This window comes from Rissa tridactyla, chromosome 14 (assembly GCF_028500815.1).
Source record: "Rissa tridactyla isolate bRisTri1 chromosome 14, bRisTri1.patW.cur.20221130, whole genome shotgun sequence".
Lineage (NCBI taxonomy): Eukaryota > Metazoa > Chordata > Aves > Charadriiformes > Laridae > Rissa > Rissa tridactyla.
The window spans coordinates 12,123,920-12,136,600 of NC_071479.1; the positions used below are offsets into that span (position 1 = coordinate 12,123,920).

Consider the following 12,681-nt stretch of genomic DNA (forward strand, 5'->3'; position numbering starts at 1 on the left):
TGACACTTCATCCTGCTAGGAGATGTTGACTGATACATTTCTTACTTATCACACGATTTACTTTTCGCTTACGACTTGAGTCGAGGAGCATATGGCCAGAAACCACATTCTGCTTTCGTGCATTTTAATGTAATAGATATTTATTGGCGTTAGTTAAACAAAACTACCTTAAACGTACCCAATATGTACAAAAGCCGCTTCAGGGAATCGTATTTTGAATTGTAAATGATTTTACGCGAGAGATTGTATGACTAATTACCCAGCCTGTGTTTCAGAGCCCCGCGTCCGTCCTCCCCTGCTCGCCGACGGCCGGCAGGTGCAAACTCGGCTCCTCCGCTTTCTCATTTATAAATGAAGAAGTCCCCGAATTAAATTACCTGGGTAAACTGGTGCGCAGGAGGTTTCTGTTCGCCCTTCCCAAAGATGCTACTTTCTGGAAAGCTGCTCTGACCCTTTTCAGCCCAGTCTGGTTGCTGGCGGTTCAATGGTGATTTCCAGTAAATCACCGCTTTGACTTGCTTACGATCTGTGTAGTCCTTAAATACGGCTTTTTAGAATTGAAATGCAACAATTTAATTTTAAATGGATTAATAGCGTGGCCTGCAAAAGGCATCATCCCTTCACATTTGATTCCAAATGGGCTGACTGCAAAATAAAAGGAAAAATGCTTATTTTAGCCAGATATTTAAAAATATGTGGGTAGGAACCTCCTAGACTTCCCCCGTGCTGACGGTGAGCCCCGAGCGGAGCGGGAGAGGAGGAGGTCGCCTTTCGGGTAGGGTTGCAGACGGGATGTCCCCATGGTGCCACCATGGGGTGGAGACGTTCTGCTGAACATCGAGGTGGCCATCGCCCAGGCTGCTCCAGGGGGTCTTGCCAGGCACGACGGCCAGTTCTTTGGGCAGCACAGTTGGTGCTGCCACTCGGCCCTGCGCCAAAGACACATCCAGCGATTTGAGGCCCTCAGTCTTTGGCGTTGAGGTTATTTTTGAGATTTGCTTTGAGATTGATGAGGCTTGGAGCCGGCCAATGGGGACCTGGGCATTGCACCATGGTGGCCGTGCCTCTTTCCATGGAGAGCTGACAGACATCGCCTAGCTCACTTAGAGAATCACAGAATGGTTTGAGTTGGAAGGGACCTTAAAGCCCATCCAGTGCCACCCCCTGCCCTGGGCAGGGACACCTCCCACCAGCCCATGTTGCTCCAAGCCCCGTCCAACCTGGCCTTGAACCCCTCCAGGGATGGGGCAGCCACAGCTTCTCTGGGCAACCTGGGCCAGGGGCTCACCACCCTCACAGCCAAGAATTTCTTCCTCATATCCAATCTAAATCTCCCCTCTTGCAGTTTAAAGCTGTTCCCCCTCGTCCCATGGCTCCCCTCCCTGATCCACAGTCCCTCCCCAGCTTTCCTGGAGCCCCTTTAGGGACTGGAAGGGGCTCTAAGGTCTCCCCGGAGCCTTCTCTTCTCCAGGCTGAACCCCCCCAGCTCTCTCAGCCTGTCCTCCCAGCAGAGGGGCTCCAGCCCTCCCAGCATCTCCGGGGCCTCCTCTGGCCCCGCTCCAGCAGCTCCGTGTCCTTCTGCTGTTGGTGCCCCAGAGCTGGAGGCAGCACCGCAGGGGGGCCTCCCGGAGCGGAGCAGAGGGGCAGAATCCCCCCCTCGCCCTGCTGCCCACGCTGCTGGGGATGAGCCCAGGCTGCGGCGGGTTTCGGGGCTGTGAATGCACGTTGCCTCGTGTTGAGATTCTCGTCAACCAACGCGTATATACACTTTCCCCCAGTAATTTTTTTTAAGCTTGTGTTTATTTTGCAAAGTTTGAGAAGAACACCATGGCGCTTCTTTATTAGACTTTTTCACCTTCTCATACGGTGTGCGATCGGAGGAAATTACCTTCCCGTGTTGTGGCTGGACGCGCCGCGGTCTCGCGTCGTGCGGGTGGCGGTGATTTATGATGAAATCACCTCGCAGCCTTAGGATGGGCCGGGATTCGCTGCGCCTGGCGCTGCACAAGTGCTGAACAAAACAGAGCTGCTCCTAAAGAGTTCGTAACCGAGACCGTTGCGTGCCAGTTAATTGCGTGTTTGGAAAGGGGAGCAGTGTGTGGAGGTGTCTCCTGGTGGCACCTTTGGTGAGGACGGGCTTATTTAAGCATCCAGAAACCTCTAGGACAGCTAGACCTGATTTCCTTCAGCCTTGGCTTGCTGGTGAGGTCTAATGGATCCACACGAAGGAGTCAGCCGTGGGCTTGCAACAGCCCAAACCCAACCGCGCCAGCTCTGCCCATCTCCATCGGTGGGTTTTGAGTGTTTCCCCCACGGAGACGCCCAGGAGATGCCCCCTCTCCAAGAGCATCTTGGCCGGTGTGGGACCATCTAGATTGAGCACTCTTATTTCTTGTGGTTCCTTTTGTTTCTTTTTTTTTTTTTTCTTTTAAAATAAAGAACGCCCCTCCCCAGTGCTGGTGGGGTCGCACCGCCGCACCCTCCCTCCCTGTGCTCCTCATGGACTTCTTGTCCTCTGCACTAGTATGTGCTACGTCTCGAGAGAGGGGAGTCCATGAATCGCTCATGAGAAGAAGTCAAAAAGCCAGAAAATAGGCATTAGAAAAGAATTTTTTTTGAAAAAAAAGGACAGAAGGGGAAAATGGGGCAGGGCAGACACACCCAGAATGGGGAAGGTAAGCCAAAAAAGAAGTAAATAATAAGATCACATATTGGCCCTAGAAGGTGCCGTGCAGGCGGTTGGTGATGGTCGGGAAGTGCAGAGGCCACAGTCGCCATGTCACCGTGTCATTTATTTCCAGGAATTCACTCGCTCAACTCCAAATACAAATATGAAAAGGAGCATAAAATGAATTACACGCGTGATCCTTCGCAGAGTAATACTTGCGTTCGGTTGGGCGGTAAATGGCACCGGAGGCCCCAGCTAACACGTGTGTGTGTGTGCCCAGGAATAACATACGGCATCGGGACACGGATAGGCTTCGCGTCAGGAGCACAGTCCTGGTACAACGAGTTCCCAAAATTCATGTGTATGTAAAGAAATTCTTGCTCACCAGGAGGATGAATAACTTTGCAATCTCACATGGTTTTCCAAAGTTGAGGTTTGCTGTGTGCTTCCCAAATGGAAATATTTTAATTTTTTGGTAATATTTGGGTTGACGTTTGGTGTTGTGACTGGGGTGGTCCTGCAGGTGGTGTGGAGTCAAGGGGGTGCCTTTAGCCTTGGCTTCTGCATTTTGCGGCTTCCACGAGCGCTCGTCCAGGCGACCTTTACATTCAGCGGGTGTTTTTCACGTGGAATTATAATTGCAGGAGCCGGGGCAGTTTCCCTGCGACTGGGGAATGTGGCTCGCGGGGGGGGGACTTGTGAGGTTGGGTTGAGCAGAAAGCCCTTCAAACGGACGGGAATGGCAGCAAAGCGCGGCTCTGGGGGATGTGGGACAGCAGCGATGCCCCAGCACCAGCACCCTGCAAGGTTTCTGCCCTGGCTGTACATTAAATCTCCTTTTTTTTTTTTTTTTTTTCCTTTTTTTTCCCTTTTTTTTTTTTTCCTGTACACACAGATCTAATCTTCTAGAAAATGCCCCGAAGGTTTGAGCAATCTACCAGTTGCAGGAACCCATAAAGCTTTTTTTTTTTTTTTTCCCTTTTTTTTTTTTTTCCATTGTGTAAGCATGACAAATCATTAATTTTTGATTGATTGCTTTGAATTATGGGTGCTCCGACATCCTTTCTGTAGCTGAACAGCTGTATAACAAATGAACATATCAGTGCTCACAAAAGATTGGAGATCTAACAGAAGCAATTACATTGTCAGCTCCTCCCTTCTGGCTTTTCCCAGGCAATGGAGGGAGGAAATTTTTTAACAGAAATTCCTCAAGTGGCTAACAATAATAATAATAATAATAAAAAAACCCCCTTTTTTGTAATTGAATTAGATTTTTATCTCTTCATTTCCAGTGGTTTTCTTAAACCTTCAGAAGGCAGGACGTGTTGCTGCCTTGTGTAACTCGGAGAATCCCTTTGAACAAAATTTCACAGGACGAATTAAAAAAAAAATAAAATCAAATTGCAATTTTCGGTTGCTATTCCTTTAAGATTTCAGAATTGCACCAGTGCACTAAATGTGACCTCCATAACTTTTAAATTAAGAATTTATGCTGGCTTGAAATTTATGAAATATTTCAGCATGAAAGAAAGCCTTTTTCCCTCAGGAAAATTGAGCAATAAATCACAGCACTCTCGATTTACTGCCCTACAGCCAGCCAAAGATAGGATTTTTTTTTCCTTCCCCCCTTCGTTCTGAAAAAAAAAAAAAAATAAAAACCCTAAAAAAAAATGTAATCATATAAGACAGCTTAGCTGCTATCCTCCCACTCTCTAGAATTTTTAATTTCAGCTGTTTCTGCTTGGATTTATTTCCAATATTCCTGCTCGGCTTTTCAATTTCCTCAGTTATTAAATTTTAATTCAGTGCATTAGCATTTAAATTAAAAAAGGGTTTATTTTATCGAAATCGTTGGCTAGCCCCCATCCTGCTGCACATGAATTGCCTGTTTCTGCCATTTGCACAAAATGTGAAATGCAGCTAATATCTTTTAACTTGTATTTGCACAAATTCAGAAATAAAATTTCTGGGTTTGGAATAATATTGTCTTTCCAAGGAAGGCTCTCATCAGAGAGCCGGGGGAAGGAGGCGGAAAGGAGGAGACCCTGGTTACTCCCTGCTAATGGCCCGGAGGGGCTCAATTAGGCAGTTCGTCGCTAACGAAGGGAGGTGGGCTGGACCTGCCCCTCTAATCCAGGAGCGGGGCCATCTCAGCTTGGACACAGCGTTGAATTTGGCTATTTTTGCCTTATTTCCCTCCTGCAAATAGCTTATTTTTGCATAGGAGGGATCGTTACTTTAAACTTGGGTAAAGCGCGATAAAATAATTGCGCGAGAGCAGCCGGAGGGAATCGGCTCAGAAGGTGGCCCCCGTGGTGGGGCTGGGGCTGAAGCCCTGCCCTGGCCTCCTGCAGACCTTCAGGGCACGACGTGTCCCACCAACACGGGGCACGAGTGTAACTCACAATGGAAAAGCCCCAGGTATTTCGGTGCAGCGAGCTAGCAGGAAGAGTTTGGAGGACAGTCTTGCCTTTCTTAACCTAAACAGCCTTTTTTTTCCCATGTTTTTTGCCCCCTTAGGCCGACGAGAGCAACAGCAGTGGGCGGAGGAGCTCTTCCAGCAGGTAGGTGGATGGTTTTCTCTGCTGGGGTGGGACGTGGTGGGCAGACGTGGCTCTGCTCGGATGGGGCTCTCCGTCTCGGAGATGGGTGACGAAGGGTGACCGCACAAGAGGGATGAGCTGGGAGCTGTTTAGAGCACAGGATCCATACACGCGTTCTTGGATTTTACTGAAATGATAGATGCAAGAAGGATCGTTTTGGCCATGTGGGCAGCGAGGGGATGTTTGCATGCAGTGCGGGATGGGACAGCTGAGCCCCCCCAGCCCCGTGCCCACCCCGGGGTGCAAAGACCATCACAGGATGAGGTTCTTGGATGGAGACCTTGGGCCATGCTGTGGCGGTTGGGTGCGGACACTCCTGCTCCCATGCGAGAGGAGAGGATGGGGGCGTCCCCCCACCCCAGCCCTCTCAGATCCCACCAAGGGGTGTTCTCTGCTGCTCCCACTCCGGTGGGTACAGGACATGTCAGGTCCCACATAGGGGACTCTGCTCCACGTGTCCATTTGCTGCCACCCCTCCTGCTGATGCTGTAGGGCATCTCGCCTTGCTGGGTGTGCTGGGATGCAGGAAAGATGGTGCTTCTTGGTCCCTCTCCATGTCTATTCGATGGAAATCAGTCCAGAGCTGGGGAAGCATGGACGAAGGGGCAGCTTTCCTTCCTTGGCAAATTCCTCGTAGCTGGGTTTCCTGTGCAGAGCAGCGCTGGGCGCTGGGGAGGTGGTGGGAGCTGAGAGCAAAGTGTGGCTTTGGTGACAGTAGGATTTACCTGGTCCCGTGCGTGCTCAAAGCCCGTTCCTGGTTGTCTGCCATCCACAAGCAAAGCGGCAAACTCACCTTCCAGGTTTAAAAGGTTTTGTGGAAAAATAGGTGGAGATGTAGGAGATTAGAGGTGCCAGGCTGGAAAGAAGGGCAACGCTGGAGATGCCCCAGGGAGTGGCCCAGGACAAGGGGTGGGCTGCAGCCCAGCATGGAAACGTCCACGGGAGTTGGAGAAGATGGTCAGAAAGTCAGGGAGGTGCCATCATAGACTCATAGAATGTGTTGGGTTGGAAGGGACCTCTAAAGGGCATCTAGTCCAACCCCCCTGCAGTCAGCAGGGACATCTTCAACTAGATCAGGTTGCTCAGAGCCTCATCCAGCCTGGTCTTGGATGTCTCCAGGGATGGGGCCTCCACCCCCTCTCTGGGCAACCTGGGCCAGTGTCTCACCACCCTCAGTGGAAAGAACTTCTTCCTCATGGCTAATCTAAACCCACCCTGCTCTAGTTTAAACCATTGCCCCTCGTCCTATCGCTACCTGCCCTTGCAAGCAGCCCCTCCCCAGCTTTCCTGTAGGCCCCCTTCAGGGCCTGGAAGGGGCTCTGAGGTCTCCCCGGAGCCTTCTCTTCTCGTGTGGTGGGATGATGCCCAGCTCGTTGGGGGGACCACTGAGTACCTGAGGCACGTTTGTGGGTTACATCAGCGTGGAGAAGGGGACGACGGACAACAGAAAACCAGAGCCAGTTTGGCTGCTGTGGAAGAAAGTCCGCATGGTGCTGGGGGCTGCACCCCGTCCTGTCATCGTCTCCAGGAGCATCACCTGCCCCTTCCTCAGCGAGGGGCACAGCAGCGTGGGGACCCCCCGAACGCCGCAGTGGCATGAGCAGTGAAGCAGTGATGGTGTGGCAGAAGCCACTGTGTCTGCATCGGTGAGACGTGTGCGGAGCGAGACCAGCACCGCTGCACCAGACAAGGTTTGCCGGTCGCCGCTGCCGGGCCTGGTACCTCCACCCTGGCCAGGGCCAGCCACTGGCGCTGCGGGGAGCAGACCCCGGTGAGACACGAGGCGTTTCTCCGCGCACCCACCACCTTCAGCGGGGAAGCGGCGACCACCAGCGCTGCTGCCCCCCGCACAGCTCACGCTGCGTTTCCGTCCCCCGCTTTGCACTCCAGTGGTACCGTCTCTCCGCTCACCGGATTCCAGAGCACCCTCCTTGTCCCTCTGAAGACTTGAAAGCGCTGCTGAAGTTTTACCCATGAGGTGAAACACATCCTTCCATGTTAAAACCCCACTCCGCTCTGAAACGCCGCGGTGCGGGGTCCTTCCCTGCCTCCACGTGCTCCCCACCGCCACGGAGGCCCCTTTCCCGGCATCCCGGCTCTGCCGCTCGGTGCTTCACAATGAAATCCCCTCATTACCGGTGGGTTTTTGGTACGGCGGTGCTGCATGGCATGGATCGCCTCTGGGGTGCCCGCTGGGTTGGGCTTGGCAGGGGTGGAAGGGTGGGCAGGTAGATTTTGGAAGCAGCACCAGAATCGTGTGTCCTATGCGGAGGAAAATGTCTTTTTTTCCTGGTTTTGGGGTGGCTCATCAGTGTGGTCCAGCAGTGCTGGCCCTCGGGACGCTGGGAATTAGCCTGAACAAAGCGCTGGGAGGAGAACGGCGTAGGCTAAGGAGCGAGGAGCCAGGCATCGTTTCATTCCCCTAAATTCTTTATTCTGACTTTTAACTCAGTTTCGTGGCTCTCACTGCAGGGTTTTGCAGAGCAGGTGGGTGAGCACAGTCTCCAGGTGGGAGCTGACCCTTCGGGGTGTCCCCCGTGGGCGCCCGAGCGTCCTCCCGGCCTTCCCAGAGGGTACCCGAGCGCCCGTCGGGCGGCGGAGCTTCCCTCCGGTATCACTGCGGTTTTGTACCTGCGTAGAGAAGGGCAAGATGGGACGTCAGTTGTTCTTTTAGGAAAGTGGAACCGAAATCCACTTCAGCATCTACCTGATTGAGCCAAAGATGGTCAAAAAAAGGGAAAAATGACCAAGTCCGTTTAAAAAACCAAAATGGAATAAAAATCTAGTATTTCAAGAAAGCTGTGTCAGGGACTGAAGGTTGAAATTTGTCTTTGATGAAATCCGTGAGGCTGTTCGTGGCTGGAGATACAAGGTAGATGTTTTTCAAAGTTGTTGCTGCTTGAAACTCTCACTAATTGCAAACTGTTGAGGAAGCCTCTAAGGGTTAATTTATATCGGTAAAAAATATAAGCAAAATAAGGTTGCCGGGACAACTCTACCTTTCTGCAACTTGGTTTATTTTTTTTCCCTGTAGCACGCTCGATCTTAATGTGGTGACCGTTGTATTGGGTCGATACTATTTTTATTTATTTATTGTATTGAATTGATTTTATTCTCTTTCAAGTAAATGTTAAAAGCTCTGAAGGCGGAGGGTTTTCCTGATCCGATCCCCCCGCAGCCCCGCTCGGGCCTGTCTGCTGCCTTTGAAATAACATGGTTCAGCGCATGCAGCTGTTCGCCGCTGAGAATCAGCGGTGGTGGAAAACACTCGCTCTTCTCCTGCCTTATTAACTTGTGTGGGGTTCCTGTACCTCCCTGTACACTTCCTAACGGGAAATTTTAAAAAGTGAAGAGACTTATTAGGAGCTTATAAAAAACCCCTTCCTTAAAGGGAGCTAGAAGGAGATGGCTGTTTGCCTTGGAGAAGATGACAACTAAGAGACAACATGACAAAGCTGTGCGTGTTTTTGAACACTCCAGAAAAGGTAGATCAGAGACTTCTTTCCTCCTTTTGCAAGGGAAAAAAAAAAAAAAAAAAAAAGAGACAGTCAACAAAATTAAAAGGCAGCAAATTAAAAGCCAGTCAAAGGCAGGATGTTTTCTTGCGTGATGGGCAGTTAGCTGTTGGAGCGCATCACCAAGAGTTGGGCACTCGAGGGGGACGCGGAGGGGACTCAACTGGAAGATGCCATCAGTAGGTGACGTGGGCCCTCGTGGATGCAGCACGTTGCCTGGGGATCCCTTACCCTGCTGCTGTCTACTGGGAAGCTTCTTGAAGCTTCTTCTGAAGCCCCTTCTGCACATGGTAGACATGAGCCAACAATGTGCACTCGCAGCCCAGAAGGTCCATTGCATCCTGGGCTGCATCAGAAGCAGCGTGACAGCAGATCCAGAGAGGGGATTCTGCCCCTGTGCTCCGCTCTGGTGAGACCCCACCTGGAGTGCTGTGTCCAGCTCTGGAGCCCTCAGCACAAGAAGGACATGGACCTGTTGGAGCGGGGCCAGAGGAGGCCCCGAAGATGCTGGGAGGGCTGGAGCCCCTCTGCTGTGAGGACAGGCTGAGAGAGCTGGGGGGGTTCAGCCTGGAGAAGAGAAGGCTCCGGGGAGACCTCAGAGCCCCTTCCAGTCCCTAAAGGGGCTCCAGGAAAGCTGGGGAGGGGCTGTTTGCAAGGGCATGTAGCGATAGGACGGGGGGCAATGGTTTAAACTGGAGCAGGGCAGGGTTAGATTAGCCATGAGGAAGAAGTTCTTTACACTGAGGGTGGTGAGACACTGGCCCAGGTTGCCCAGAGAGGGGGTGGAGGCCCCATCCCTGGAGACATTCAAGGCCAGGCTGGATGAGGCTCTGAGCAACCTGATCTAGTTGAAGATGTCCCTGCTGACTGCAGGGGGGCTGGATTGGATGGCCTTTAGAGGTCCCTTCCAACCCTACACATTCTGTGATTCTATGATTTTATGATTCTGTGATTTGGTACCACTCACAGGTGTGAGTCCATGTGACAGCCCTGGAGGCTCGGAGGGACCAGAGGGCAGTGGGAGTGGGGGAACGGCGCTGGGAGCTGCCGACCTCGGGGTAATCCTTGGGAGTCTACGTAACGCTACTGTAAAACTAACTACTTACCAGTAATTAATGTCAGCGTTCAGATGGTGGGCTCTGGATCTCGACAAGAAATAATTGAAAAACCAAATGTGCAATTATGTCTGACAAGCAGCGTGTGCTTTTCTTGGTCACCAGAGCCTTGTGTAGTCATGTGTTAGACACGGTTTTATATAATTATTATTGTTTATGTGGTGGGTGTCAGAGGAAGGAAGAATTTTAGTTTCAAGTCCTCCGTTGGCTATTTATTTTAAAGTCATTAGATTTGTTTTCAGACTTAACTATGCTTAATGTGCGAGACTCCTGCTGAATAAATCAGACCCTGATATAGGAACTGCATCTGTTTGCGGAGGGAACGGAGCCAGCTGGAAGCTCAGCCCCCGTCTGCACCAGGGCTGTCACCAGCCGGGGAACCTGCTCGCAGCACAGATGTAGCCGTGCAGAAAAGCATGTTCTGCTCCCGAAACGGAGGTAGAATCCCAGAGCTTCTGGGCTTGTGAGCTGGCTGTGAGGGCATGGGTGGCTCTCGTCTTTATTGCAGCGTTAACAGCACTGTGGTAGAGGTCCCGACAAGGGTGGGAGGTCTCTGGGAGATGGAGGTCCAGCAGAAGGGCTGGCCTGGAGCGGGGCAGGGTGTTGTGCAGGCAGGAGCGTTTCCAGCGGGTCCTTTTGGCTGGAGGTCTCCCACTCTGACATGATGCAATCTTCCCCAGTACGCCAGACCAAGCGGTGGTGCTGAGGTAGTCTGGTCATTTCAGTCTCTAGCTTGGAAGGTGGGACTTCCCAGCTGGAGGAGAAGGCACTGAGAAGTGGTTGCACCTATTGCCTTCTCAGTTCACCCTTCTCCAGCCTCACCGGTGGCATATTTCCCTCTCCTGCCCACAATTCTCGCTCCGTTTGCAGACACATCCGCCCGAGCAGCTGTAACCCAAGGTAGGCTCTGCCCTGGGATGGCACCAGCTCGTCTGCAGGCTCCTCTCCCAGTTGACCAGTCTTCACCAGGTCCCCAGCATTTGGGGAGGACAACCTCCATGTGTCCCCACACTGGAAGCTATTGTCCTAACTCTGGGAGAAGGCTCCACACCCTGTGGTGGGACGAGCCAAGGGCTGAATGTTTCCAAGAAGCAAAATTATTTAAATTGTTTCCCCTTTCTTTGAAAGGCCATCTGTGGGATTTTCAGTCCCACAGCATGAAGAGCCTCGGACTCATCCTGTGTCAGAAAGAGAGATAATTAGGCAAGGTATTTAATAAGCCGTGCTGCTCTCTGAAGGGTTCTCACCAGCCATCTTCAAAAAGAAACAAACCAACCAACCAACCAGCACAAACCCCCCACAAAAGTCCCCTCTGGCCAATTTAAGAGAAGTGGATAGTTAGTTCCATACTGTGACCAGCACAGAAGCTGTGGGAAACCCAGGCAGGTTTCCTTGAAACCCAAAAGAAGGTCAAATGTACCCATAAGAAGAGATGACGGCGCTCAGCCGCATCCCGGCTCCCGTGGGATTTTCTGTGCAATCCACACCACTTTGCCAGGCACCAGAGCCTCGGAGGGCTTCAGATGGTGTGAGGTGGAGAAATGTCCCTTTCTGGAGCTGTAAAGTACTGAGTCATGGTAGCTCTAATGTCCTGTGCAAGGCCAAGTTACCAGGAAATGGTTTTCCTTGGGTCACCCCCTCTCCTGGCCAGCTGGGGGTGGTTCTGGTGTTAAGAAGCGCCGGAGCTTCTTTACATTAAATGCATGCGTATCTCCAGCAGCAGGACATCTTCAGCTGGATGGCACCAGTTTTCCCGGTCCCATGGTCCTGTCTCCTCTTCTGTCCATCTTTTCCCATTGCTCATTTTACCCCATTCATCTTGCGGCCGTGCTGTGCCGTGCCGTGCCGCGCTGCTGCCGGCGGGTCGGCGGCACGGTCCGGCGAAGGCTCCTCGTGGCCGTGTTGAGGGACCTACGGATGTTTGCAGACAACTGTCACCCCCCCTGTCATTTCTTAGTCAAGCAGCACAGAGCTCTTTCACCGATATAAATAAACCCTTAATCTATTCTCTTTGTTTTTCCCTGAATTTCTTTGTTGACATTTCCATGCTTGAAAATTTAAAGACGCTGGCAGCTATTCTATTATCATCTTAAATTTAGTTTTTAACCTGCATCATTTGTATGTCGCATTTTTTATCTGACTGAATTCTTTTGCTTTTGGCAAACGGCGCGCGTTTGTTTTTTGTTGGATAAGCCAAATTTTTTTTATATTTGGTTAGACTTTTCAAACCATCCTCAAGATATTCCTAATAAGGACTGAAGGGAATTTGTTTTGCTAATACCTTAGGAATTCTTTGTGGCTCTTGACTATTGTTCTGGTTTGTATTTCAATGTTTAATTTCTAGAGGAGAGGCAGCCTGATTTGGGCCTGGAGTTTTACCTTTTCTGAAGGACTTGAAGCTGCCAAGCGTCCCTGGAGGAACGCACGCACGGTTAAATTCCTCGTACACTTACTGAAGCGGTGTTTGTTGTCAGGAAAGGTTGTGTGTTTTAGTAGACCAAGATAATTGGAAAAATTACGCTGCTTTGTTTGTTTGTTTTCCCCATATTTCAGCACTGACACCACACCACACCACCAAGTGTTGCATTAGTTATTTGGGGGTTTTTGGAAGCTTTGCCTCCGTTTTTAAGAGCTGGCTGCCTTTAGAGGCAGCGATCCTGTGACCAAGTGATCCTACTTGGGGCATCTCTCTTCTAAAAGGCCTTTAGGTCCTTCAGAATTTATGAGCTCCGTAACAGTATTGGTATTTATTGAGCAGATTTCTTCCAGGAAAACCTAAA

At 51.1% G+C, this 12,681-nt stretch overlaps 1 protein-coding gene across 17 annotated transcripts in view; it reads left to right on the forward strand.

The window, feature by feature from the left end:
- Window positions 1-12,681, forward strand: part of ZNF618 (zinc finger protein 618) — a 171,539-nt gene that overhangs the window by 67,748 nt on the left and 91,110 nt on the right. For 16 of the 17 annotated variants that reach the window (XM_054220261.1, XM_054220268.1, XM_054220266.1 and 13 more), the window contains exon 2: window positions 5,189-5,232. In XM_054220261.1, the coding sequence (XP_054076236.1) occupies window positions 5,189-5,232 (44 nt within the window). Of the gene's footprint in view, window positions 1-3,985; window positions 5,090-5,188; window positions 5,233-12,681 lie in introns of those variants that run through there. The other variant, XM_054220264.1, reaches the window with a different exon arrangement.